General features: G+C 35.6%; 1 protein-coding gene across 3 annotated transcripts in view; it reads left to right on the forward strand.

The window, feature by feature from the left end:
- LOC127505934 (RNA-binding Raly-like protein) overlaps positions 1 to 25,079 on the forward strand; it is a 142,531-nt gene extending 117,452 nt beyond the window's left edge. For all 3 annotated transcript variants that reach the window (XM_051881921.1, XM_051881922.1, XM_051881920.1), the window contains 7 exons: positions 9,114 to 9,189; positions 12,664 to 12,711; positions 13,447 to 13,625; positions 19,883 to 19,996; positions 20,933 to 21,102; positions 23,436 to 23,470; positions 23,596 to 25,079. In XM_051881921.1, the coding sequence (XP_051737881.1) occupies positions 9,114 to 9,189; positions 12,664 to 12,711; positions 13,447 to 13,625; positions 19,883 to 19,996; positions 20,933 to 21,102; positions 23,436 to 23,468 (620 nt within the window). In that variant the 3' untranslated portion in view covers positions 23,469 to 23,470; positions 23,596 to 25,079. The remainder of the gene's footprint in view (positions 1 to 9,113; positions 9,190 to 12,663; positions 12,712 to 13,446; positions 13,626 to 19,882; positions 19,997 to 20,932; positions 21,103 to 23,435; positions 23,471 to 23,595) is intronic.
- Positions 25,080 to 25,385: the final 306 nt, after the last annotated feature.

Below are 25,385 nucleotides of genomic sequence, written 5' to 3' on the forward strand. Positions count from 1 at the left end.
CTGTAACTAATTTAGTGCAAAGGAAAATTCCTCAGCCAGATTATCATCAAAAGGCATGATCGTTTCATACGGCTGGATTATCAGAGCGAATCCGCATGGGAGATGTTTATGTTTGCTTTAACTGCTCACATCTCGCCACATGTGTCTGATCACTGGCTATAAGCCCGTTAACACCCCAAACCCTCAGGGGCCCGCAGTGCTTCATTATTTACTCATTCAAAATTTATGCTTGATGTCTTGGCTTTTATCATATTGTTTGCAGCAGAGTTAGGTATCGTGGATGTGATGAGGCCGGTCTGCCTACGGAGGTCCCTGCAGTGCTGAGATTTAGGGCTGGATGACTTAGTCATATAGGTGCAACTTCAGCTTCAAGAAATAAAGCCGTCCTTGTTTGAGAGGTCTGCGCAGATGAGTGTTGCCAGACGTGGCACATTTAATTAGGTCAGTAAAGGAATTTTAAATGAATGCATAAGTAAGCTACGTCAACTCTGCGGAAAATCTTTACATAGACTCTTTTGTGGTCGCTACATTTTATGTTAAAGAAATAGTTCATCCAGAAATGTACTTACTTTCATGTTGTTCCAAACCCATGTGACTTGCTTTCATCCGTAGAAGACAAAACAAGATTTTCGCAGCATGCTGCCCTTTTAATCAGGGGTTGTCATTTTCTAAATAGCACCTTAAAAGTAGACGAAATGAGAGACTATGTTTTGCTTGAAATAACAGTGAGAAAGATGAACATATGCACCACATTTTGAGACGCAGTTTCAAATGCATCTACATAATTATCAGTATACCTCCTGCTGAACATCACGATTTAAATAGATGTCCCATGGAGATGTTGTGGAGTCTATGGCTGGCAGAGAATGTTTGCGTGTGTGTATGTGCTTATATTAAGGTGTGTGTGTGTGTGTGTGTGTGTACCTTACTTTCGCTGTGACTTTCAGATGTGACAGTGTGCTAAGTGGAAGAAAATGAAGGTTTGGCTGTAAGTGGCAGTCTGCTCGCTCTTCTGTTTAGCAAGCAGTAAAACAGATGGCAACTGAGGATAAATCAGCACCCAGCTGGGGCATGTTTGTGTGTATACATAGATAGATAGATAGTTTTCTTTCTTTCTTTCTATCTATCTATCTATCTGTCTATGCTGTCAAATTGATTATTCACGATTAATCGCATCTAACATTACGTGTTGTAAATTTATATGTGTGTTCATCCATCCATCTATGCGGTCAAATCGATTAATCGCAATTAATCGCATCTAACATTATGCTTTGTAAATATATATATCTATATGTTACTTTTCTTTCTATCTCTCTATCTATCTAAGATATAGCTATATATATTTACAAAGCATAATGTTAGATGCGATTAATTGCGATTAATCGATTTGACCACATAGATGGATGAACACACATATAAATTTACAACACGTAATGTTAGATGCAATTAATCATGAATAATCGATTTGACAGCATAGATAGATAGATAAAAACACACATATTTACAAAACATAATGTTGTGATTAATCGATTTGACAGCATAGATAGATTAAATAAAAAAACATATTTACAAAATGTAATGTCATATGTGATTAATCATGATTAATTGATTTGACAGCATAGATAAAAACACATATATTTACAAAATGTAATAGATGCGATTAATCGATTTGATAGATAGATAGATAGAAAACTAACATATATATATATATATATATTTACAAAGCATAATGCTAGATGTGATTAATTGCGATTAATCGATTTGACCGCATAGATGGATGAACACACATATAAATTTACAAAACGTAATGTTAGATGCGATTAATCGTGAATAATCAATTTGACAGCATAGATAGATAGATAGATAGATAGATAGATAAAAACACACAACTGTATAACTGACAGATTTAACTGCCAGCCGATTTTGCTTTGCTAGATATGTCTATCATATTTCTCTTTTACAATTTAAACTTAAATTAATAAATAAATGCATTTTAGAATAATTCCGATTAAAATCTTTATTTTATTATTTCATTGCATTGAATTGCCATGTAAGTGGTATAATGCACAGCCAGTAATCATCAGAAAATAAACCCTTCATGGTCCTGCAGTAATTTTCAATAATGACTGACTGACTGTATTTTTTATATCCTTATGTTTATATATTCCATTAATTTCACATTCTTTTTGCACATATTTCAATTTCACCAATTGCCCTTCTCTCTCCTTTTCTAAGAAACCATTTAAGTATTTTAATCTCAGAAATAATTGCATCTTAATACAGTGGTTCTCAAATTGAATGAATTGACCATGAATTGCATATTACACTGAACTGCAGGGGCCCCTGATATGCAGAATTACATGACATAGGCTGAATAGGAAAATTACCATTTTGTAAAAACATAAACAAGTGAAGAAGTGTGATTTACTGAACACACACTGGGACTAGTGACCGAAATACAATGGAGTTTGATTAGATGCACAACTGAGGATATGTTTCTCCTATATTTTTTATATTGCTATCCTAACTGTGTATGGTTATATGTTTAGTTGCATCATTTCATTTGTATTCAGTATTGAGTTTCCCTGATGTCCACAACCATACCAAAACAAACCTGTGTTAAAGTGCTGTTTTAGTGCTGTTTGTTTTTTAGGTCTCCTACGTGCATCTAATGTCAAAAACACTTTCATAATATACATTGCAGCATCACCTCTTTTCACACAGTGTCTGAAACAGTTTGATAATTCAGTCTCTCTAAGCACCTCCTTTCGCCTACTCTGCTCTGATTGGTCAGATGGCCCAGTCTGTTGTGATTGGTCGACCGCTTACAGTGCGTGTCGGAAACAAAACGCCCATTAGCATATCTGAATTTCAGCTCTCGATCTTCCTCAGAACTTGTATACACAGTCATAGGAACAATAACAATGGCGTCGATTTTACCGTTTCAATTCGAGCCCGAGTCCTTTAGAAGTGCAGCAAAGTGGATTTACTTTTGTAGCACAGAAAACAGCGTCTTCTCGACATGTCGACAACACAAACCAAACTCTTACAGGCCTCAGCTACAACTACAGTATTTGAGGGCGGGGCAAAGAAGACCATAGGTGGGCATTGTGCAAATTTATTACAAACCTAGGTTCATGAAGTAAGACTAGAATTACTGACGACTCGTTTCAAGCAGTTCAGAACTGGTTCTTTCTTTTGGGAGACAATTACTCCATTTATCTTTGAAACTTTGCAGACCTTTTACATTCACAAACAGCTATATTACACACTACATGAAAGGTGATATCTGAAAAAGCATAATGGAGCACTTTAATAAACCAGAGTTTCAGAGGAGATCCTGACCTCATTTCCTCTCAGTGATCCCTCTGTGTATTTATTTTTTTGCATAGTCTGCCACAGCAATTGCAGCTTTTTGTGATTTAATGGTTGTACACAGCAATGTTCGTGGTGTTTATAAGGTCAAACGGATCAGACAAGGTGGTGAAAGATGCAAGTTGTTCTTCATAGAGAGGAAAAAAGCATAATACACCAACACAGCAAATCAGAAGCAGATTTTCATTCTCGGTTTGTTGTCTGTCATGTTGAAATGATTACACTGAAGTAGTGTTCCACTAACGTTTGACAACCCAATACTTTTTGTCTTTATTTTGTATATTTTTTTATCATTTGGAACTGAACTTTTTTGTGAAATGCCTGAAAAGTGTGCTAGCTTTCTTTAAAATAAATACCACTCAGTTTGATCATTCTATTTAATGCAGTGACATTCATGTCATTTATTCACTTTTAAAAGAACCTCAAGTGTCTAAATACTTTTTTGAAACAGCTTATGTTAAATAAAAAATGTTTGTGAATAAGAACTTGGTATCTCTGTTGAAAATAGGGCTTGTTTCAGATGCTGCGGATGTCTCTTTGTGAGCGCCCGTCTCAATGGAAAGCTTTCATGATGCTACGATCCAAACAGTGAAAAAGAGCCACTCCCCCCTCAGCCAGCCCAGGGTTCAGGACCACGGAGAGCTCCGCTCGGCTCGAACTGTCTCCAGGCAACCATTAGAAGTCCGACGAGCAGATGCAGATGAATGAAAATTTCCCCTTGTGACCACAGCTACGACCCTTCTGTGACTACCATCAATCAGCGAAAAAATGAAAAATAGACGTCACCCTGCTGCATCTCTTTACTTTATTGGACAGATATCCTTGCACAGGTGACGCAGAAACCTGAAGCAAGCAAACAAATGCTTTATTAAATGGAAATCGGAACCTGATTTCTCCTGAAAGCGTGATGTTTATGGTGCTGTTTGGAGAAGTGAGTTTGACTAGACCATGTATGAGTCACACCGTGAGCCGATGTGCTTGAGTATTTAACCCAGATCAGTATAAATAACAGGATTTCTGTGAGAAGATGCTTTCTGAAAAGGCTTTTGTTTCCTGTCATATTTTATCCTCTTGTTTTGATCGAACCAGTCGCAGCAGGCTTTGTAAACAAGGCAACAAATATATCCTTGTTTATATTCTATGAGCTTGTTAAAGCATTTTGCTGCTATAATTTTAAAATTGTGGTTTACTGATGTAACTGGCATCTTTGAAATGGCATACCGCTTTTTTATTTAATAGAAGCTTGCTAATGTTTTATTTTTTACATTGTCATTGTGTTTTTTTTTTTTTTTTTTTTATTAGACATGTATTTATAAAAAAAAAAAATCTGGTAACACTTTACAGTAGTCTCCTTTATTAACATTAGTTAATGCATTAATTAACATAAACTAACAATAAGCAATAAGCTTTTTACAGCATTTTATTAACCTGTCAATGTTAGTTAATACTCACCCCTATGTTATCCAAGATGTTTATGTCTTTCTTTCTTCAGTCGAAAAGATATTAAGGTTTTTGAGGAAAACATTCCAGGATTTTTCTCCATATAGTGGACTTCAGTGGGGTACAACAGCTTGAAGGTCCCAATTGCAGTTTCACTGCAGCTTCAAAGGGCTCTACACGATCCCAGACGAGGAATAAGTGTCTTATCTAGCAAAACGATCGGTCATTTTCAAAAAAAATAAGTAAATAAAAAAAAATTGTATATACTTTTTAACCACAAATGTTCGTCTTACACTGCTCTGCGACGCACCTCACATGACGTAATCATGTTGGAAAGGTCACGCGTGATGTAGGCGGAAGTACTGAGCAAGTGTTTACAAAGCGAACGTCAAATGGCCTTTACAAAAAAAGGTAAAACAACGATGTCAGACATTTTTGAAGTTAGAGGAGAAATTTACATTGTTTTTCACCCTACTGCGGTACTTCCTCCTACATCACACATGACCTTTCCAATGTGATTACGTAATGCGTGGTGCATCGCGGAGCTAGTGCAAGATGAGCATTTGTGGTTATATATAAAGTTTTATTTTTTTAGAAAATGACAGATTGTTTCGCAAGATAAGACCCTTATTTCTCGTCTGGGATCGTGTAGAGCTCTTTGAAGCTGCACTGAAACTGTAATTTGGACCTTCAACCTGTTGGTAACTGTTGAAGTCCACTATAAAGAGAATAATCCTGGAATGTTTTCCTCAAAAACCTTCATTTCTTTTCGACTGAAGAAAGAAAGACATGAACATCTTGGATGACATTGGGATGAGTAAATTATCAGGAACTAATAAGTTTAAGTTTTATGATTAAAAAAACTATAGCTTAATAAAACATTTTGTAAAAATCTTAATGGAACAAGGGAATGGGCCATTTAGTTTAGTTCGTATTTACAAATTTAAAAAAATAAATAAAAGAAAATATGTTTAAATTTAGGAATACAAATCACATGGTCCTTTTTCCATTAAGATTTATACTTTTTTTTATTTTTTTTTTACTAATTTAAAATACTTAATTCATAATATAATATGTATATGGATTATTTAGTTCAATTTGATGGAATTTTACTATTGAAATTCGTAAATCTTAAAAAAAGCTTAAAGGATTAGTCCACTTTAAAATAAAATTTTCCTGATAATTTACTCACCCCCATGTCCAAGATGTTCATGTCTTTCTTTCTTCGGTCGAAGAGAAATTAAGGTTTTTGATGAAAACATTCCAGGATTTTTCTCCTTATAGTGGACTTCAATGGACTCCGCTGTTGAAGGTAAAAATTACAGTTTCACTGCAGCTTCAAAGGGCTTTAAACGATACCAGACGAGGAATAAGGGTCTTATCTAGCGAAACGATCGGTCATTTTCTAAAAAAAAAATACAACTGTATATGCTTTATAAACACAAATGATCGCATTGCAAGTGGTTCTGCCATTCCGCCTTCCATATTCTTCAAAATGCTTACGCTGAATGTCCTACGCCTTCCCTATTCAACTTACGGAATGAACACGGCGCCAGTTCCATTTTTTCCGTAAGTAGAATATACAGTTGTTGTTTTTTTTAGTTTTTTTTTTAGAAAATGACCAATCGTTTCTCTAGATAAGAGCCTTATTCCTCGTCTGGGATCATGTCCTTTGAAGCTGCACTGAAACTGTAATTTTGACCTTCAACCGTTTGGAGAGGCCATTGAAGTCCACTATAAGGAGAATAATCCTGGAATGTTTTCATCAAAAACCTTAATATCTTTTCGACTGAAGAAAGAAAGACATGAACATCTTGGATGACATGGGGGTGAGTAAATTATCAGGAAAATTTTATTTGAAAGTGGACTAATCCTTTTTAATTTTTTTGAGTGGGTGTTTCTTTATTTTTTTTCTTTCTTTCTTTACTTTTTTTTTTATTTATTTGATCAAAAATGTTTCAGGAACTCTGCCTGCATAATCGTCACTGCAGCTGAAGGTATAACCACTATCAGTGTGACATTTCAGAGCTACAGGAATGAATCTAACCATATCGTATTCATCTTAAAGCATTTCTATGGCAGCGTTTCCCCTCTGAATCCCCTTGTATTGCAGCGGCGGTGTGTTTTTGTGATGAAGGCTGCAAACAGGAGTGCTGGGTAGTGAGGGTCAGATGGTAGAGATAATTCTCACAGATGTTCTGTACTGTTCAAGGACGATGGTTTGTTAAAAGAAAATGCTTTAATGTACATATAGATGCAGCAAGGTTCTTCATTCCTTCTCTTCTTATTCATCCCTTCTTTCTTTTACTGCAGCAGTGAAATGAAGTTGTTTTAGTATAGGTTTTTATCTACAGCTCTTGACTGATATATGTTGGCCTGCAGATTTGAGTATGCACAACACAAACAGTGACCCAAAAATGTGTTTGGACACACTTAAAAATGTATGAATGTCATTGCATTAGTTAACAAAACACCAAACCATGACGCGTTTGTTTTAGATAGAAGAAAGCCAAAGCATACTTTTCATGCATAATATTTTGAATTATGTAAAGCAATATGGTGCAAATGCTCCATTGCCATTCACAGAATGTTACCTTATAAGAAAGTTCTGTTTGCCTGCGATATGTGAATTGTATTTCTAATGGACTGCATTTCTTGTAGATATCTCATTCTGTTGTTATTCAAAGGGTATATTCCACAAAATCAGTTTTAGAGAGTATATGTTGGGAAAACAGAGTTTTGCTGTTATTTTGGTATACAGGATATATTTTTTTTGCTTGTTTTACAATCCCAGGACACCAATTATTTACTGAACATCAAACAGGCACCACATTGTTCAACCCACCACGCTTGAGTCATTAAAGGCTGATTCATGGAGAAGTTGCATGGATTTATTTGTCTAGTTGTGGTTTGAAAAACAAAACTGACAACCTTAAGGCCTGTTCACACCAAGAATGAAGACTATAAAGATAGCGTCCACACCAACGCATGATAACGTTCTGTTTTTTAGACGCACGCACTGCAGTTCTGTCATCTGCTCAAGCTCTTTAAAGCAGGATGGATTCTGATTGGCTGTCAATGTTTTTATCATTCATCAGCTGGAAAAAAATCGTTCTGAAAGTAATTCCAATGGCATCATGGCTCTGCCATTATCGTTACAGTTGTGGAGTGGTTATTATCATAGTTATGGTCCTTGGTGTGAACCAGTATTCCTTTATTTTTTTAAAGTTTTATTATAGTTTAATGTGTTGAGTTAGCTTTTATTTTATTGAGTTTTCATGTTAATGTTATTTTATTAGTTTTTTTCAATATTGCTATTTAAGTTTAATTTATTTTTATTTCAGTTGTTTTTTTTTGTTTTTAAATTTCCAGTTAATAATTTTAGTGCTTCAACTTATTTCAGTTTTTTGCCAAGGCAACATTTCTAATTTTCGTTTAGTTTTTCAACTAATATTTAACTTTGTTTTTTTCTGTTTCAGTTAACAGAAATGTTTTAATAGTTAACAATAATAACCCTGGTGTGAACGGGCCTTAAAGGGTTAGTTCACCAAGAAATGAAAATTCTGTCATCATTTACTCACCCTCATGTTGTTCCAAACCTGTAAGTCTTTCATTCATCTTCAGAACACAAATGAAGATATTTTGATGAAATCTGAGTGATTTCTGTCCCTCCATTGACAGTCTACGTAACTACCACTTTGACGCTTCAAAAAGTTCATAAAGAGTTTGTAAAACTAATCCATATTAATTGAGCTGTTTAGTCCAAATTTTCTGAAGAGACAATCGCTTTATATGATGAACAGATTGAATTTAGGCTTTTATTCACATATAAACATTCATCAACTCGCACATCAGTTGTGGTAAACAGAAGCTCAAGCATGTACGCTTGACATGCGAGAACCAGTGAGGTTTGAGGCTCCGTTGAGCTTCTGTTTATGTTCGCTGATCAATGTTTGTATGTGAATAAAAGCCTAAATTCAATCTTTTTATCATATAAAGGGTTCGAGCCTCTTCAGAAAATTTGGAATAAACCGCTTGATTCATATGGATTCGTTTTACGATCTCCTTATGAACTTTTTGAAGTGTCAAAGTGTCAGTTGCATAACTATGAAGGACAGAAAGTTCTCAGATTTCATCAAAAATATCTTAATTTGTGTTCCGAAGATGAACAAAAGTCTTACAGGTTTGGAACGACATGAGGGTGAGTAATTAATGACAGAATTTTCGTTTTTTGGCTGAACTTTAAGTGAACTTATTTCTACAGATGTTTGATTCTGAATTCTTCTGTGTTTCTGCAGATATTAACATGGCCGGAGAGCCCAAACCCTACAGGCCTAAAGCAGGATCCAAACGACCCCTAACTGCTGTCTACAGGTGGGTGTTTCCTAGAACAACATTGGACTATACTTGTATATGTATGTATTATACAAGTGGTGTACTCATTCTGACTGTGTGAATTTGACTTCAGATAACATACTGTAGTGTAAATGAAATCCCTTCGCCGTTCTTACATGCTCCCTTGTTAGAAGAGCTGAGGTAAACCGGATTAAAGCCTTGCTTGGTGTGGCTGAATGAAGCCGTCAGCACATTTGTCATATTATCAGGTTTAGATAACAGAACAACCCACGGTCTGCGATTATCAGCACATTCGCTCAATTGCTGAAGCTGCAGTTGTGTCTCTCAGGTTCGGTTAGCTTGTTAAATTCTTATAGGAAGCGAAAAGCTCCAGACACATCAGTGAGAACTAACCAAGCAGGAAATGAGTGAAAAATCAATGTTTGAAAAGGTATTAGGCATTTACTCCTTAATTGGCAAGCTTTTATAGGGATTCTGAGCATTTTATTGCAAACAGTAAATACTAATGCCAAATAAATAGTGACTGGACCGTGAAACAATTACTGGATTAGCATTGTTTATTTTTGTGTCTATACTGTAAATGTAATGGAAATGTTTTTTTGTTTTTTGCACATAGTGGAATCATTACTATAATTATAATGTTCTTTGCTATGATGATTTTTTGGCAATTCAGTTACTTATGAGCCACTTATGATTGTCCTTTCAAGGACTGTAGCTTTTTTTTTTTCTCTCTCTCTCTCTTTTGTTATGTGATTTTATTTTACTTTAGCTGATTTAGGGTTTTTAATTCTTTATTTCCTGCTCTCATTGTATTTTTGAAATTCATTAAGTCTTGATTTGCATTTCAAATCGACTAATGCAACCCATCCATTATGTAATCAGAGGTATAGGCTTAATTAGGAAAGTAGAACAGGAGCAAACCAACAAAGAATAGCTTTGAATGTTAATTAGTTTGGAATGAAATGGTCAAAAGAATGGAGACATGCCAATATAATGGAATATAATGAGGTTGTGTTTTGGAAATGGTCCCAAAATCATCCTCACTCCAATTTCTATAGTCGACGGGATATTCATAATGTGCATGACATGTATTTAAATGCACAATTGCACTAAATTTGACCTTGCTTGCTTCCTTGATAGTTGTCCTGATGTTACATGCATAATTAATCATTACCTATGTTTCCATCCACCTATTTTTATGTGGATTTTGGGATATTGCATAAAAAAAGCTTCTCAACATACAGAACTTAATTATCAGAATTTATTCATGTTGGTTCCAGTGCTGCTGTTATTAAAGCAAAAGACAGAGTACAGTACCAAGACATTATGAAATAAATATTTATTTTCAGTTCAACTTTTCAGTTCATATAAGTTCAAATAATTCAAAATAGAGTTTTCATTCATTTTCTACTTCACTCCACTGCACATGAAATAAAGATGACCGAAGAAGCATCCCTGTTGCTTGCCTTGTCAGTTGACATTATAAGTCTTCTGAAGAGATGTTTAGTGGTGCTGCTACTCTAAAAGGTTCACACAAAGTTTACTGGATGAAATCCAAGTAGGGGTCACACACAAACTGGAGAATGTCCCTAACTTTTTTTACCTAGGAGCACTGTAACCCCTTACTGAAAATTTTAGGAGCACAAGCAGAAAATTTAGAGGCACACCTTAAATCGACCTGCAGTGCAGTTATTCACATTTTCTCCTTTTTGACCGTATTACTGACAAATGCCTTGGTAATAAATAGACTTAACTTACAGAAATTACAATGTGCAGTTTTATTTTAAGTTTGCAAGGCTCCAGATTAACATTTGAGTGCAGCGTTATGATTCATAGTGTCTAAATATTCGATTGAAAATATATATTAGGGAGTGGAAATGGCAGCCACTCCCTAATATATGGCAGAAATGGTTACAGTGGTAATTTAATGTCTTTTTTATTTTAAATAAGTGGGAGTTTTCCTACATGTTGAAACTTTTAGTTTTATAAATGGGGTTAATCTATATATTTGTAAGGATGAACAAATTATGTTTTGGTCATCACATTAAAAATAACATTTAAATATGATAATATTAGAGTTTTGAAGTGCTAAAAAAAGATGTGTAAAGTACTTGAAAGCATTTTACTATTCCTGCCAAAATTCCATGGTTACAGTTAGCGTTACTACATTAAATCCACGGCTAATGTTGTTCATTTGTGGACTGAAAGCCCTCTATAACTTGTTCATTCATGGCACAATGTTCTCCTGGTTTCCACGTCAGCACTGTTTGATCTGATATCTACTGTTGCGTGATCAAGATCAGCTCGTGAATCATGAGTAGCTAGCGACTTCGCGGCTCGTGCTGCACTGACATAGGTCCAAACTGATAAATGGTCCATGAAGCACAAATGAGTAGCGCAGTTTCATTCTGCTTTCATTAAGTTTGCCATTTGATGTTAGGCAACATTATGGTGGTCGCGCCAGCGCGAGTGCTAACAAATTTCGATCGCACCGGCAGGAAAAATGGTCACAAAATGCGAGCATTTAGCTGCAGTCTGGAGCCCTGCCCTAAAACAAGCCAAATAGCACCCGTCTGACTTGAACTAACAGGAGGTTTCTCACTGTAATTAATAAATTAAGCCACTTTGTTTGCTTCTGTTACTGACGAGTACACTGTAAACCCAAATAAGTTGGCAAAACTCAAAAATTTTTAGACAATCAGTTACCTTAATTTTTAAGTTAAGAAATGCAAGGTTTAAGTATGCAGAACTGGCAGATTTTTATTTTGTCCAAACTCTCCAAAAACCCACATTAACAGAAACTCTTCTCAATTAGCATAACAAAACATTCATCACTACTAAATCTCCCACTTAACATTAATCTTGCACACACAAAAAAAACATATAACACTTAATTTTAGCATTTACTCTCCTTATTAGAGTACCATGGGAAAAGCATACTGGGAAATAGAAATCCCAGCCCAGTTTGAGTTAAACTTACGTTTGTCTAAATTAAAAGAAATAAGTTCATAAAACTTAAAACAATGAAACAGTTTAGTTTACTTAAAATATATCAGTTCTGTGAACTTGAAAGAAAAAGAAAGTGCTAAATACTCATAAAGTTTATTTGACTGAACTAATTTGTTTAATTTAAGTTTGTCCTACTCAATCCAATTAATTATTTTGAGCATTAACTGTGTTTGGGAGCTCTGCATGATTTCTGGCTGAAGATATTATTGATCTGTCTGTCAGCTAGAAGTTTAAATAATGTATAGATAGATGTGATTATTGTCAGATTATTTGACTTGCATGAGTTTGATTAGTTTCTCTACACATTTAAATCAATTGATTAGTGTTTCACAGCTTTCTGTGTCAGATCTGTCAGTGTCAGTTGAGCTGTAAATAGAAGTCTAAATCAAGGGGCTAATTACCGTTTAGGCCTAAAGACACCTTTTTGTCATTTTCTTGTTATAGTCAATCACACTTTACACTGTTTTGTTTTGTCTCTTTCAGTGGTTATGAATTTGATTATGATTACTACAGAGATGATTTCTACAATAGGTATGTATGCATTTATTTACAGTTGTTGAAACCCTTAATCTGATTGCACATGTTTTGAAACACTAGAGTCCTTCAACAGTTGTTTGTGCATGATCTTTTATGGTTTCAAATAGCATGTGTTTAAGACCTGTTAAATGTCACTGTATTAGTTAGTGAGATTGAATATATGAAAAGATGCGCACAAACTAAATATGAAAATAGTTAAATGTGACATTCACAGAAAATCAATAATTGTATTTATCTGAAACGCCTACAGTTAGTCCTTGAAAAGAATTAAGAAAAAGAAATCGAGGATATAAAGGAAATCCATTAATGTTGAGTAAATGGAGCTCATCTTTAATTTCTAAAAAGCCCTGTTTTATTTTTTCGCTCATTTCCTTCTTATGGTCTCATCTTTTATTAGCAGAGACATTTATTAAATGTCAGCTGGGTGGAGAGCTGTGAATATCCAGGAGAGATTGATGGGAGAGCAAGGGCATGTGCCTTTGTTTGACATTTTCTTGTACCTCCTTTCTTTTCTGTAAATTCTTTTGGAAAAATTCGCCTGCCTTCATGAGGCATTTCAAAAGTAGCTCTGCTAATTGCAGGGAAACAAGGAACCAGGAGTCAGAAATGTTTTCAGGGGTGAAAAACCTTTAAGATGCCATATAATTCAGAATCAAAAGCCTGGGTTTGAGCGTTAATGATGTTATGGCGTCTTTTGTAAACTCTGCACATCTTCTTTGGTTCTTTTAGGCTCTTTGACTATCACGGACGGGTGGCTCCTCCTCCGAGGGCAGTGATCCCGCTGAAGCGCTCGCGAGTGGTACTTCCATCCACTCGACGCGGGAAGAGTTCCTTCCCTATTAAAACCTCCTCCGCTTCTTCCTCAAGACCTCCATCATCATCATCGTCCTTCTCCTCTGGGCTGAAATGTAAGCCATAAAAGATGTATATGTATGTGTGTGTGTGTGTGTGTGTGTGTGTGTATGTGTATGTATATATATATAAATATATATGTGTGTGTGTGTGTATGTATATGTATATGTGTATATATATATATATATATATATATATATATATATATATATATTTATATATATATATATATATATATATATATATATATATACACACACACGTATATGTATGTGTATGTGTATATATATATATATATATATATATATATATATATATATATATATATATATATATATATATACGTGTGTGTATATGTGGGTGTGTGTGTATAAAACAATATTTACTATGTAGTAAATCTCAGCTGCCTGATTTTCTTTTTTTTTTTTTTTTTTTGCAAAATGTAGCTACATTATCGGCCAGCTCTTTATATGAATTTGGATATATAAGTATGTCCAACTTTATCTGCATACGTAAACTCACATAGGGCAATATATACTATATATCAAATCTCAACTGCTTGGCTACTTGTATCTTCACAAAATGTCAAATATATTACTGCCCAGCTCTAATCTGCTAAATGTGACTACAAGGCATGGAGATATTAAGATATTGTAATTTATAACCATCATGATTTTCTATAAAGCTGCTTTGAAACTGTGTGTTGTGAAAAGCACTATACAAAAAAAAAATTCATTTGACAAAGATTGCAAATGTCACTTGGTAAAAAGGTCATGAATGCCACTTGACTTGGTATTTTGTTGTCTAATGCAATGACATTCGTGCATTTTCATACTTCTACTGCAAAAAGACATTATTAATACAGTGCATGTTGCAGAAATAGTCTCCCACAGATCCACAATGTGCTTAACACCATTAAATCAATGACCTCTGGTATTGGCAGTCTGTGGCACACTATGAAGTCCATGAGCTTTATTCCTCATTGCCAACTGCTGGTTTATAGTCTAGAATATGTTGGCCAGTATCTCTCCCTTACAGCTTACACAAAGTGAAAAAGAGACTTTTTCTTATTGGGAGCAAAAATCAAGTACGTATTGATTTTTGTAACTAAAGAGCATTCTGTGACCGTCGGAAATGCTGCTTTAATTCCGACTGGGATACGAACCAAACGGCAAGACAGAACATCGTGCAGTTGTGTTTGTAAATTAGAATTCATAACACTAATTCAGATTTTATCTCTAGCCCACAAGTAGCAGCTTTCATAGCATCTGTCAGCATCCCGCCTTCTCCTCCGAGCGCGGAGCTCAGAAGTCGAGATTAGCTGTGGTGCATGACACTAATGCTCTTAGCTGTAGTGCCGTGGTCTCTCCGGGGGCTTTTCTTATATCAGTGCAATTCACGGCCAAAAATATCCATAGCATGCACACAAAAGTGCCTCTGTTTACCTTAATCTGCATTTCACTGGAGTTCTCCCTTCTCTTCACAGCACAAACTGGAGATTAGCTTTATGCGACACCAAAATAGCATTTAATTTGGCTCAAAAAGTTTACTTTGGCTGTTTTGCTCAAAACAACTGCTTATGAAACTGCAGTCTTTAAGATCAGAATTGTGACATTATTTTCATTCTGTCACCAGAAAACACTGAATGCTATATAGAGATGATATCTGAAATGTGCTGCAAACACAACTACTGCAATTTCATCCCAAATAGAGGTCACCCATAAACTAGAGTGACATGAATAGCAAAACCTGCTTTATCTGCCTGTCTGTGAAATAATTTTGGGAAAATTGACTTGTGCTGCGACACGCTGTATTCCATCTAAATATTTTAAACAGGAGTTGGCATGAATCCTATTATGAATAAAGTTTTTGTGGCCTCCTATTAAAGGCACAATGTGTAATTTTTCGCCACTAGAGGTCGCCTATTCAAAACAAAGACGTAGCTTGATGACACCGAGATTAAGCGCAGAATCATGGGAGGTGTTGTCTTCACGTCTACAGCCAGCGGAAAAGAATCCGTCAGGACTTGGGCAGAAATGTTCATGGATGAGATTATTAACGTTACTGTAGTATGAAGCACTAGCTTTGAGTACCTTATTGCTTTAATAAAAAGGTTACCACACAATACAAATATTAAAGCCAAAAATATGTATCAATGCAACTTTCATGAAGTAAACTTTCACTAAAAGCTTTTCTTCCACCAGAAAAAATAGTCCCTGACCGTGAACGGCAACAGAAGTTACATTATTACGCCATTAGATGGAGTGTGTCAGTCAATAGCAAAGACTTTTACATTGAAAAGACTGAATTGTTGTGAACACGGAACAAGACGTAACTGACAAATGCTTTGACTAGCGCTGTCAGTCATGGGAAAACCCCTTAGTTGTTAAAAGGACAAGATAATACTTCGGACATTTAAACAGATTTTTTATGAACATAGGACTGACCTGAAGGAAAATACTAAATTTGAATGCAGGTAATAAACTCGCTTTCTCGATCTCTTTCTCGCAATACTCTTCTACATAATGCAGTAAGCTTTAGTGAACAATATCAATTGATAACAAACAGTTTACGTTGCTAAGAGTGGTTGCTAAGGGCGTTGTGTAGTGATACACTGAACCGTTGGGTGAAGCGATCATAGCCGTGTTTTATCATGAATAAAACACAGCTATTGACCAATCAGAATCAAGGTCAGGAACTAACAGTTTTATAAAATATATTAAAGCATCTTTGGTGTTTCCATGGTTTCTACAAAACAAAACCTGAAATCGAGGGTAATGTGGGTATGATGTCATTGATAGGCAAAATGGCGATGGTTAAAATAGCTTATTTCTCTGGATTTAAACATTCTTGTAAACATCTAGGATAATGTAAGTGTACAAGTCAACAAAATATATAAAACTGTTCTAGTGGTTGTTGGATATTTTAATCCAAAAAATCTTACATATTGTGCCTTCAATACCACTAGCCTACATGGAATGTTTTTAATTTAAGTTTTTAATCACCCAATACCATAAGGACCATTTAAAATGAACTGATGGCAAAAAGGTGATTTAAAATAATGGAAAAACTTGGTGACCAGTTACAGGATCTTTCTTAGGGTAAGTACACTAGTGTTCAAAAGTCTGGGATACTGAGATATAGAGCTTGTGACAACTAACCCTGGTCTCCTTTTGTCTTACATTTATATACATTTTAACCTATAATCTTGATCTTGGAAAATTGTGCATCATAATCCACTGCATGTAATGTAGCCTACTGCACATCACACATCCTCTAAATTATTCAAAAGTAAACAGCTTAAAACTAGCGATAAAAGAGTAAGTTAACTGTCATCTGTCAAAAACAAAATGATGCTCAGCTAGTTTTATTTCATAGGCTGCCCAGATTTAAATTGTTTCACACAGACACGTTCATTGAATTTCAGTAGATACGATGCTCTGTCAACTAAACACCTACACATGCAGAGCTTTCTGCCTCAGGCTGGTGATGGCAGGTGACACCATTTTGTGAGGTAGTGGAAAAGCTGGCAGCGGTTTGACAGCAGTGCTGGGTCACGCTGTGTTATCAGGGCTGAAGGCGGTGACAGAAAAGCGACAATCCTCAGCTTTCTCAAGGAGAGGAATGGCTCACTGGAAAATACAGACTAATGAATTTTTCAATAAAGCATTTATATGTATCCTGGAGCTCCAATTATCATGAAGAAACAGGTCTTTCCGTGTCAAGAGGGGCCTCGGAAGGTTTTCATAGAGGTCTATTCAGCTCACGCTGCATTTTCTAACCATTTTCTAGTGTCATTCAGTATATTAAAAGGGACCTATTATGCCCCTTTCACAAGATGTAATATAAGTCTCAGGTGTCCCTATAATGTGTTTGAAGTTTCAGCTCAAAATACTCCACAGATCATTTATTATGCCATATTGTAAATGCCCTTTTTTGAGTGGAAGGAAAAAACCTCCAAGTGTATCTGACTGTGTCCCGCAGTCCTACAAACGACACCCCTACATGTTATGCCTACTACTACAAGTTACACCCCCTACAAAAACAACAGCCAATTAGGGAATGTCATCAGAGCCCCTCCCACAGGAATAGCTAATGTCATCACTAGTACTGCTCTTCTTCTACTGCCATCTAATAATGAAACTACAGAACTACAGTAATTTTTTAATTTTATTGAAGTGGTATGGGTAAGTTTAGGGTAGATTTTGTAGCTATAATTACCATAAAATAGGTCTGTATTTGATTGTATAATTTATTGTATGTTTCACTAGCAGTTATTTAATACTTCATAATATTCGAAAGCAATATAATTTAGCCTTACAAACATTTTATACATAAAACATAAAATAAATGTACTTAAAAAGATTGCCTTTATCTTTGTGGGAGGCGTAACTTTTAGGGGTGGGGTTTCTAGACAGACCCTTCTCAAAGCTGTTTTCGTGCATGTATCTTTAAATGCAAATGAGCTGCTGCTCCCCACCTCCTATCCAGAATAGCGCTGTGCCTTTACAGCTCGTGCCTCGATACTGTGCCATAAACTAACTTTAAATTTAGCTGCCCGAAAGGCCTTTCAAAGATGGCCGCTGAGTGAAATGACTTGCCTTAAAGGGACTTTGTCAATACTCACTTTTAAAGAAAATCAAGTTTTATCCCTGAATTAATTTGTTTTCGAACAAATCGGTTGAATGAATGATTCAATGACACACTCTTAAACACAATTGTTTCGTTCATGAGTGAATCAGCATTTATGAGTGAACTGTTTGAATGAATGATTCCTTAATTCACTCATAAAATGACTTGCCGCCATCTACTGGTGTAACGGTGTAACTGCAGAAAGAGTCATACATGACTTAGCCTGTAAAACAGAAGGTCATGAGGTTTTGGGCTAATTTCTAACTACATGAACGCAGGACATTCCACCTACTTGTCTGAAGTTACACTAAGTAGCTTTGAAAGATGTCAAGAACCATTTTCATATTTTTAAACTGATCCTGCGTCGGAGACCATTTACTGCCCTTTTCCCAGCCTATTTGGTCTTTCAATTACCACAGAGTTCAGTCTGGTTTGCTCAGAGAGGCCTGCTGATTTTAAGTATTTATTAGATTCAATGTGTGTTCAATGGTGTAGTCATCTGAGGGAGATTATTCTGACAGCTGTCAGATAAAAAAAAAAAACCAATGGACATATTTAAAGCGCAGAGTATTTACAGAAATTAGCAACATGAATTAAGCTAGCAGGCACTGAGCAGAGGCTTTTCATCTCATGTGACGTAGCGTATTAATTGTATGGAGAGTCTTTCAGGGTGACCAGAGGTGAAGTGTCTTGCTCATGAGCACTGTCATCACGCAAGATTGTAAACTGTCTAGTTACTCTTTAGGACTAAACTACAACTTAAGTGTTAGCAGACCGGATCTGTAGCCAAGTGAAGACAAACATCTACAAAAATCCTTTTAGAATAATGTACTTTTGCAATATGTATACTGTACATTCATGTATATTTTCCTGTATGCGTGGAATACCCTGAAAGTGAACATTGCATTACCATGGTGCTTTAAAACACTATCAATTTTTGTGATATCAACTTCAAATTTGGAACACAGCTTGGATATATGGCTTTGATTTTCTAGAAATTTTAGAGTCCAAATTATTTTGTAAAATAAATATTTTAAATAAAAACATTAAGTTCAGTACATTTGCTTTACGGTAAACCTAAACTTCTTTTTTACACTTTTAAAAGCTGCTTTCACTTGTGCAATAATCTACTGAGTGTCTTCTTCAAAAAGAGACCAACGTTAGGTCTGTATTCTATAGCATTCATGAATTACAACCATTGAATTTCAGCTCTATGCTCAAAAGGGGATGACGGTTAACAGATTTAAAGAAGCTATATGCAATAAACCATATGTATTTTGCAGTATGCAATGAACAGCATGATAATATTCCACTTCAAAAGAACTCTTCTTTTATTGAGTCAGCTAACAGAAAAAACAAGCATAACACTTGATTATTTGAATTTGCTTCAGGCTGGAAACAGTTCTTGTTAGGTTTTATTGACTGATAAAAGCAGTATCCATGAAAACACATGGAGAAACATGGTCTTACTTGCATTGGTCGATATTAACCAGCATGTCTGAATGAGATCAGGGATAAAGCTAAATTAAAAACAGCAAGACAGGAAGTTCTTTGAACTCTTAGTTTAGAACCAGCAGCCCTGAACGAGCTTTCAGACATTATCTGTGCTGATAAAAGCATGAACATGGATGCACTGTAATCTCCTCAAATTGTGTGTTTATTGCATTTTCTTCACTTGCAGTGAAGACCGATCAACTCCAGACTATCAAACGTGAGCTGACTCAGATCAAGATGAAGATCGACTCTCTTCTGGGTCGCCTGGAGAAGATCGAGAAACAGCAGCGATCCGAGTGCGGTGAGTCAGAAATAAAATCCAGTCCAGCAGGACTGGGTTGCAAACATCGGCTGTACGGGGAGAAATATTAGGAGTGTATACGCTATCTATCTCTGTGACAGGCGAGGAGACAGCAGCCAATTTGTCATAACTGTTATAAAGGCAATCTTGCACTGTTTTACTATAGCAAATCCCATTTCACCATGTTCAACAGTAGATGAGAGCGCTGTTTTCATCTAGTAGACACACTGAGGAATGGCAGTCTCGGATTCAAGAGTCAAACTTTAAGAATATTGCATGTGCTTGATTCATACAGACATAGTTCACCCAAAAATGACTATTCTATATCATTTACTCACCCTCATGTCGTTCCAAACCTATATGACTGACTTTCATCTGTGGGATACAAAAGAAGACATTTTAAAAATGTTCACGCTGCCTTTTTTCCCATAATAAATAATAAAAACATATTATTCTTGCTACTAACTTCTACTGTTATGGCCTCTAAATTACCAACATTATCAAAACTTTGCTTGAAAACCTGTTGTATACAATCTACTACATGCCTTTTGTCATCTGAGTACGTAAAAGTTCTTTATATATAATTCGTAAGTATAATTCGTCCCCCTTCAGGTTGTGGTAAATGTGTTGTTTTTCTGTGAAATCTTTAATGGTTTTTATAAAGTGAACATTTAATAACTTTTATATTGTTAATAATGTTTCAAAATGAACACTTACTGGACTGAAGCAGCTTAGGCTTACTTGATGATCCCTCATTTTTAGAAAAATCATGTTAAAATGTATCAAATATTCATCTGGCTTCTTTCATACTTCAAAATTCAGTCAAATAGGTTTACAATGACATGAGGATGAAAAAATCTAATTTTAGGTGAAATTGCACACAATATGACTGATATTTGTGATATAAATCATAATCGTCACATGTCTTTTCTTCAGAGCCTCATAGGAAATATGAGGATAACTGTGACTCTTTGCATGAGGAGTCGATATCGGAGACGGCGGACAACTCCGGAGAAGAGGGAGGAGAGGGACCGCTGGATGCAGAGGCGGGAGAAATGACAGATGGTGGCGAGGATGACTACGACGAAGAAGGCAGCACTGATCTGGTACGTTCACCCCCCGCGGGCCTCACTGGCATCGGTGGGTCTGTTGAAGCTAATTCTGCATATTTATTCATCGTTGCGGACATGAGAGCAGAAGCTGACAGGGTTCCGCTGGGCTGCTTCCTGCTCTCTTAACCCTCACCTGTCACGCTCCGTAATTAAAACAGAGTCAGAACCTCTGGAGACACTAGGGTCCAGCAGCACCGCGACCAACAGCAAATTCAAATTAAGATTTAGGATGTGCTTCCCACTGAGGAGACAAGCAGACTGTATTTTAATGAGCTCTAACATTTCTTAAACTGTGGAAATGAAACGTCAAAGCGAACTCCTGCTGGAAAGATTCCCAGTGGCAAGTTGCCCACATTTCAGGTCAAAGTGTGACCTCTAATGCAGCTGGATTTAGTAGATACCCAAACAATACAGATATAAATTGGCTAGATTTTTAAAAAAACTCTAGAGAAGTGATTTCGGACCCTGAATATGTTTCTACAAATGGGAAATTGAGGTCATAGGATTGTTTAAATATTATGATGAATATAAGTATTGAGCAAGTAAATCTCAAGGTCTTTTGAGAACCTGAGCTGCTCTTTCTCAAGGTGAGTGAATAGCTGGGTTATCAGAGTACATCTGCTCTTTTTATACCATGCAGCTTTTATTGATATGCATTTGCCCGTCTGAAAACGTATGGGCTGTTAGATGAGTGGTTCTCAAACCTGTCCTGGAGTACCCCCAGCCCTGCACATTTACAATAAAACCAATTTTTTGGGCCAATGTGAATAAATCTAAATTTAAATTCAAAGAGAAGATATTCTATGCATGACCTGACGTTTCATTTTCATCCAAAATGATGCAATGTAAGTAATTATGGAGCGCTTAACATTAAAGGATTAGTTCACTTCAGAATTAAAATTTCCTGATAATTTACTCATCCCCATGTCGTCCAAGATGTCTTTCTTCAGTCGAAAAGAAATTAAGGTTTTTGAGGAAATTTTTTCCATATAGTGGACTTCAGCAGTTACCAACGGGTTGAAGGTCCAAATTGCAGTTTCAGTGCAGCTTCAAAGGGCTCTACACGATCCCAGATGAGGAATAAGGGTCTTATCTAGTGAACAATCAGTCATTTTCTAAAAAATAAATAAAAAATTCTATACTTTTTAACCACAAATCATCTTGCACTGCTCTGCAACACGCCACACATTACGTAATCATGTTGAAAAGGTCACGCGTGACGTAGGCGGAAGTACTGAGCAAGTGTTTACAAAGCGAACATGCAAAGACTAAGTAAAACGGCCTTTACAAAAAAAAAAAAAAACAGGTAAAACAACGATGTCGGACAATTCTGAAGTTGGAGGAGAAAATGAGATGGAGTTTCTCACCCTACCACCTACTTCCGCCTACATCACACGTGACCTTTCCAATGTGATTACGTAATGCGTGGCGCATCGCAGAGCTAGTGCAAGATGAGCATTTGTGGTTAAAAAGTATATACTTCTTTTTTTTTTTTTTAGAAAATGACCGATTGTTTTATTAGATAAGACCCTTATTCCTCGTCTGGGATCATGTAGAGCCCTTTGAAGCTGCACTGAAACTGCAATTTGGACCTTCAACCTGTTGATCCCTGTTGAAGTTCACTATATGGAGACTGAAGAAAGAAAGACATAAACATCTTGGATGACATGGGGGTGAGTAAATTATCAGGAAATTTTAATTCTGAAGTGAACTAATCCTTTAACAATAATCTATGTTTCATTCATACTCAAAGCTGGAGGGCGCCCTCACGCAGAAAGTCCAAAATGGACTCATAGAAGTAATAACTTATGACGTTATAGGAAGTCCCTTAAATGGACAAAGGCACCTAGCTATCGCTGCAGCAGGATAAAAAGCAGAAGTGTTTTAACTGATGAAACACTTGGATAAAATGGGTAATTCTAGACATTGAACATTAAAAAGCCAATTAAATATACCTAAAGATATTTTTATATAATAATTTTCAGGCTAAGTACATAATAAAATTTTATATACTGTATATAAAAGCATTCAAAGGTTTGGTATCAGTAAGATATTTCTTATATTTTTGAACAAGTCTCTTATGCTCACCAAGGCTGCATTTGTTTAATCAGAAATACAGTAAAAAGTAAAATACTGTTATAACCATGTTCTATATGAATATATTTTAAAATGTATAAAATTCCTGTGTTGGCAAATCTGAATTTTACTCCAGTCTTCAGTGTCACATGATCCATCAGAAATCATTCTAATACGCTGATTTGAGAGTTTGAGCGTTCAGATTTTTCTGAGCTAATCGTTATTCCTGATTTCTTTCATTTGTGTTTCAGATGGAGAATCATGTGTCTGATATTGACAACTGAAGGTAAGTTGATTATGTCCTCTGTATTTTATTTCATAGATGTATGTAAATGCTTTTATACAGTTTCATCAATGCATTTATTCATTGACTCATTTTCATGGTGATTGAATGAATCATATTGATCACAGAATGCATCAGTTCTGCATCCAGAGAGGAAATCAACTCTGCATTGAACAGAAGACATGAAACCACGTGAAGACGGACGTCTCTTCTCAGAGGCCATGAAGGCAGAGCAAATATTTTGACAAGTTTAGCATCTGCTAGTCACAACCGCTGTTTTTCATTTTTATAGCGTTTGGCACATTCAATCATATTTGATTTGCACATATCCTGTAAAAGTCAAATAAGTTCATTTTGAAGTTCATCATGCAAACATTGATATTTTTTCCATCAAGGATCATTTCTTTGAGCAAAGATTTTTACAGTCTGTGTGGAAAATGAGCCTTAAATGTCAGAAAAATGTAACACGGCATTTTTGAAACCTTCAGTATTAAAGAATTTATTTAAATAATTCTAGGATTTTAAAATATGAGGTCTGGCAATGAACATCAGCCAAACCTTTTTTGTGTGTGTGCTTGATTTTTTTTTTTTTTTTTTTTAATACATCTTTATTTATTTTTTTTGATTGCATCTGCATCCCCATATTGTCTCTCACATACACACTCATACTAGCCAATTTATGTTTTCTGTGCAAAATTTGATTGAAAACTAATCAACGGATCAAAATATATTTTTGATTCCCAGACCGAATCAAGTAAAATAACTAGTTAAGTACTTGGTTTAATGAAAGTTTTAGCTCCGTACTGCCACATTAGTTTCATCAGACTCAAACTTACACACTTCAGGATGACTGAAATCTTGTCAGACCACTGTAACTCGAAAAAAATGAATTATGTCTTAATGTGTCATAATTTGTAATGATACTGTAAGATGATATTGTACGTACATTGTCACTGTATTTTGTTTTCATCATGCATAGCTGTGTGTAATTCAGAGCGACATGTTGTAGTCACCGTTTCTGTTCTCTATGATGTCATTCGGGATGGAGTGTGTCATAATGAACTCTATTTTTGTATGGCAGATTTGCAGAAAAAGCTTCAGAATATTCATATTTGTTCTGCTGACATTTTCATTCTGCTACTGTACATAATTTGTTTAAATAAGAATGTGGAAATGTATGTGTATAGCTTAAAAAAAGAAAAGAAAAAGATTGATGGAAAATGGATTCAATCCACTGGAAAAATGTGATGATTTTTTTCTATATTTTGAAATCGGCGTCATGTTTGAGAGAAAAATGATTCTATACCGGTCTAGGTCACTGACTTCATCTCAGAGGCCTAGAAATATAACTGAATTACTTCATATTGTATAGAAATGTAAACTATTTGTAAAGATATTTTTATGATTGGCATGTTAATTAATGTATTTTCAGTTTGTTGTCTGGCTATAGGCTTTGTGGTATAGGAACAGACTGCCGTTACAATCACTATATAAAAATCACAATTTTTTTTCTCCTATATTTGTTGTGGAGCAGAACCAAATGCAATATTTCAGCTATTAGGTCAGCCTAAAATGCACTGGTTTTAAGAATAAAAGAAAACATTTATTGGCATTCATAAGGCTATTCATGTGACATAATTAATTTGGCTGTGATTTTGTAGTCATACAGACACTAGAATATTTAAAACGTTTAACAGCCTTGAATTACCATGCTAAGGAACATTAAAGGTGAAGTGTGTAGTTTCTACAACACTAGTGCCACCTAATGGAATTACAAAAATAAAGCATTTCGCGCACCTTGCCTTCCCCAACTCACTTTTACGCGCTGTTCTGCCATATCCCCGGTTTTCCTGTGGAATTGGGCTACTTTTACACTGTTGCCATGGGTTATTTTTAGTCCGCAGGTTGAAAGACAACC

This window comes from Ctenopharyngodon idella, chromosome 23, assembly GCF_019924925.1.
Source record: "Ctenopharyngodon idella isolate HZGC_01 chromosome 23, HZGC01, whole genome shotgun sequence".
Lineage (NCBI taxonomy): Eukaryota > Metazoa > Chordata > Actinopteri > Cypriniformes > Xenocyprididae > Ctenopharyngodon > Ctenopharyngodon idella.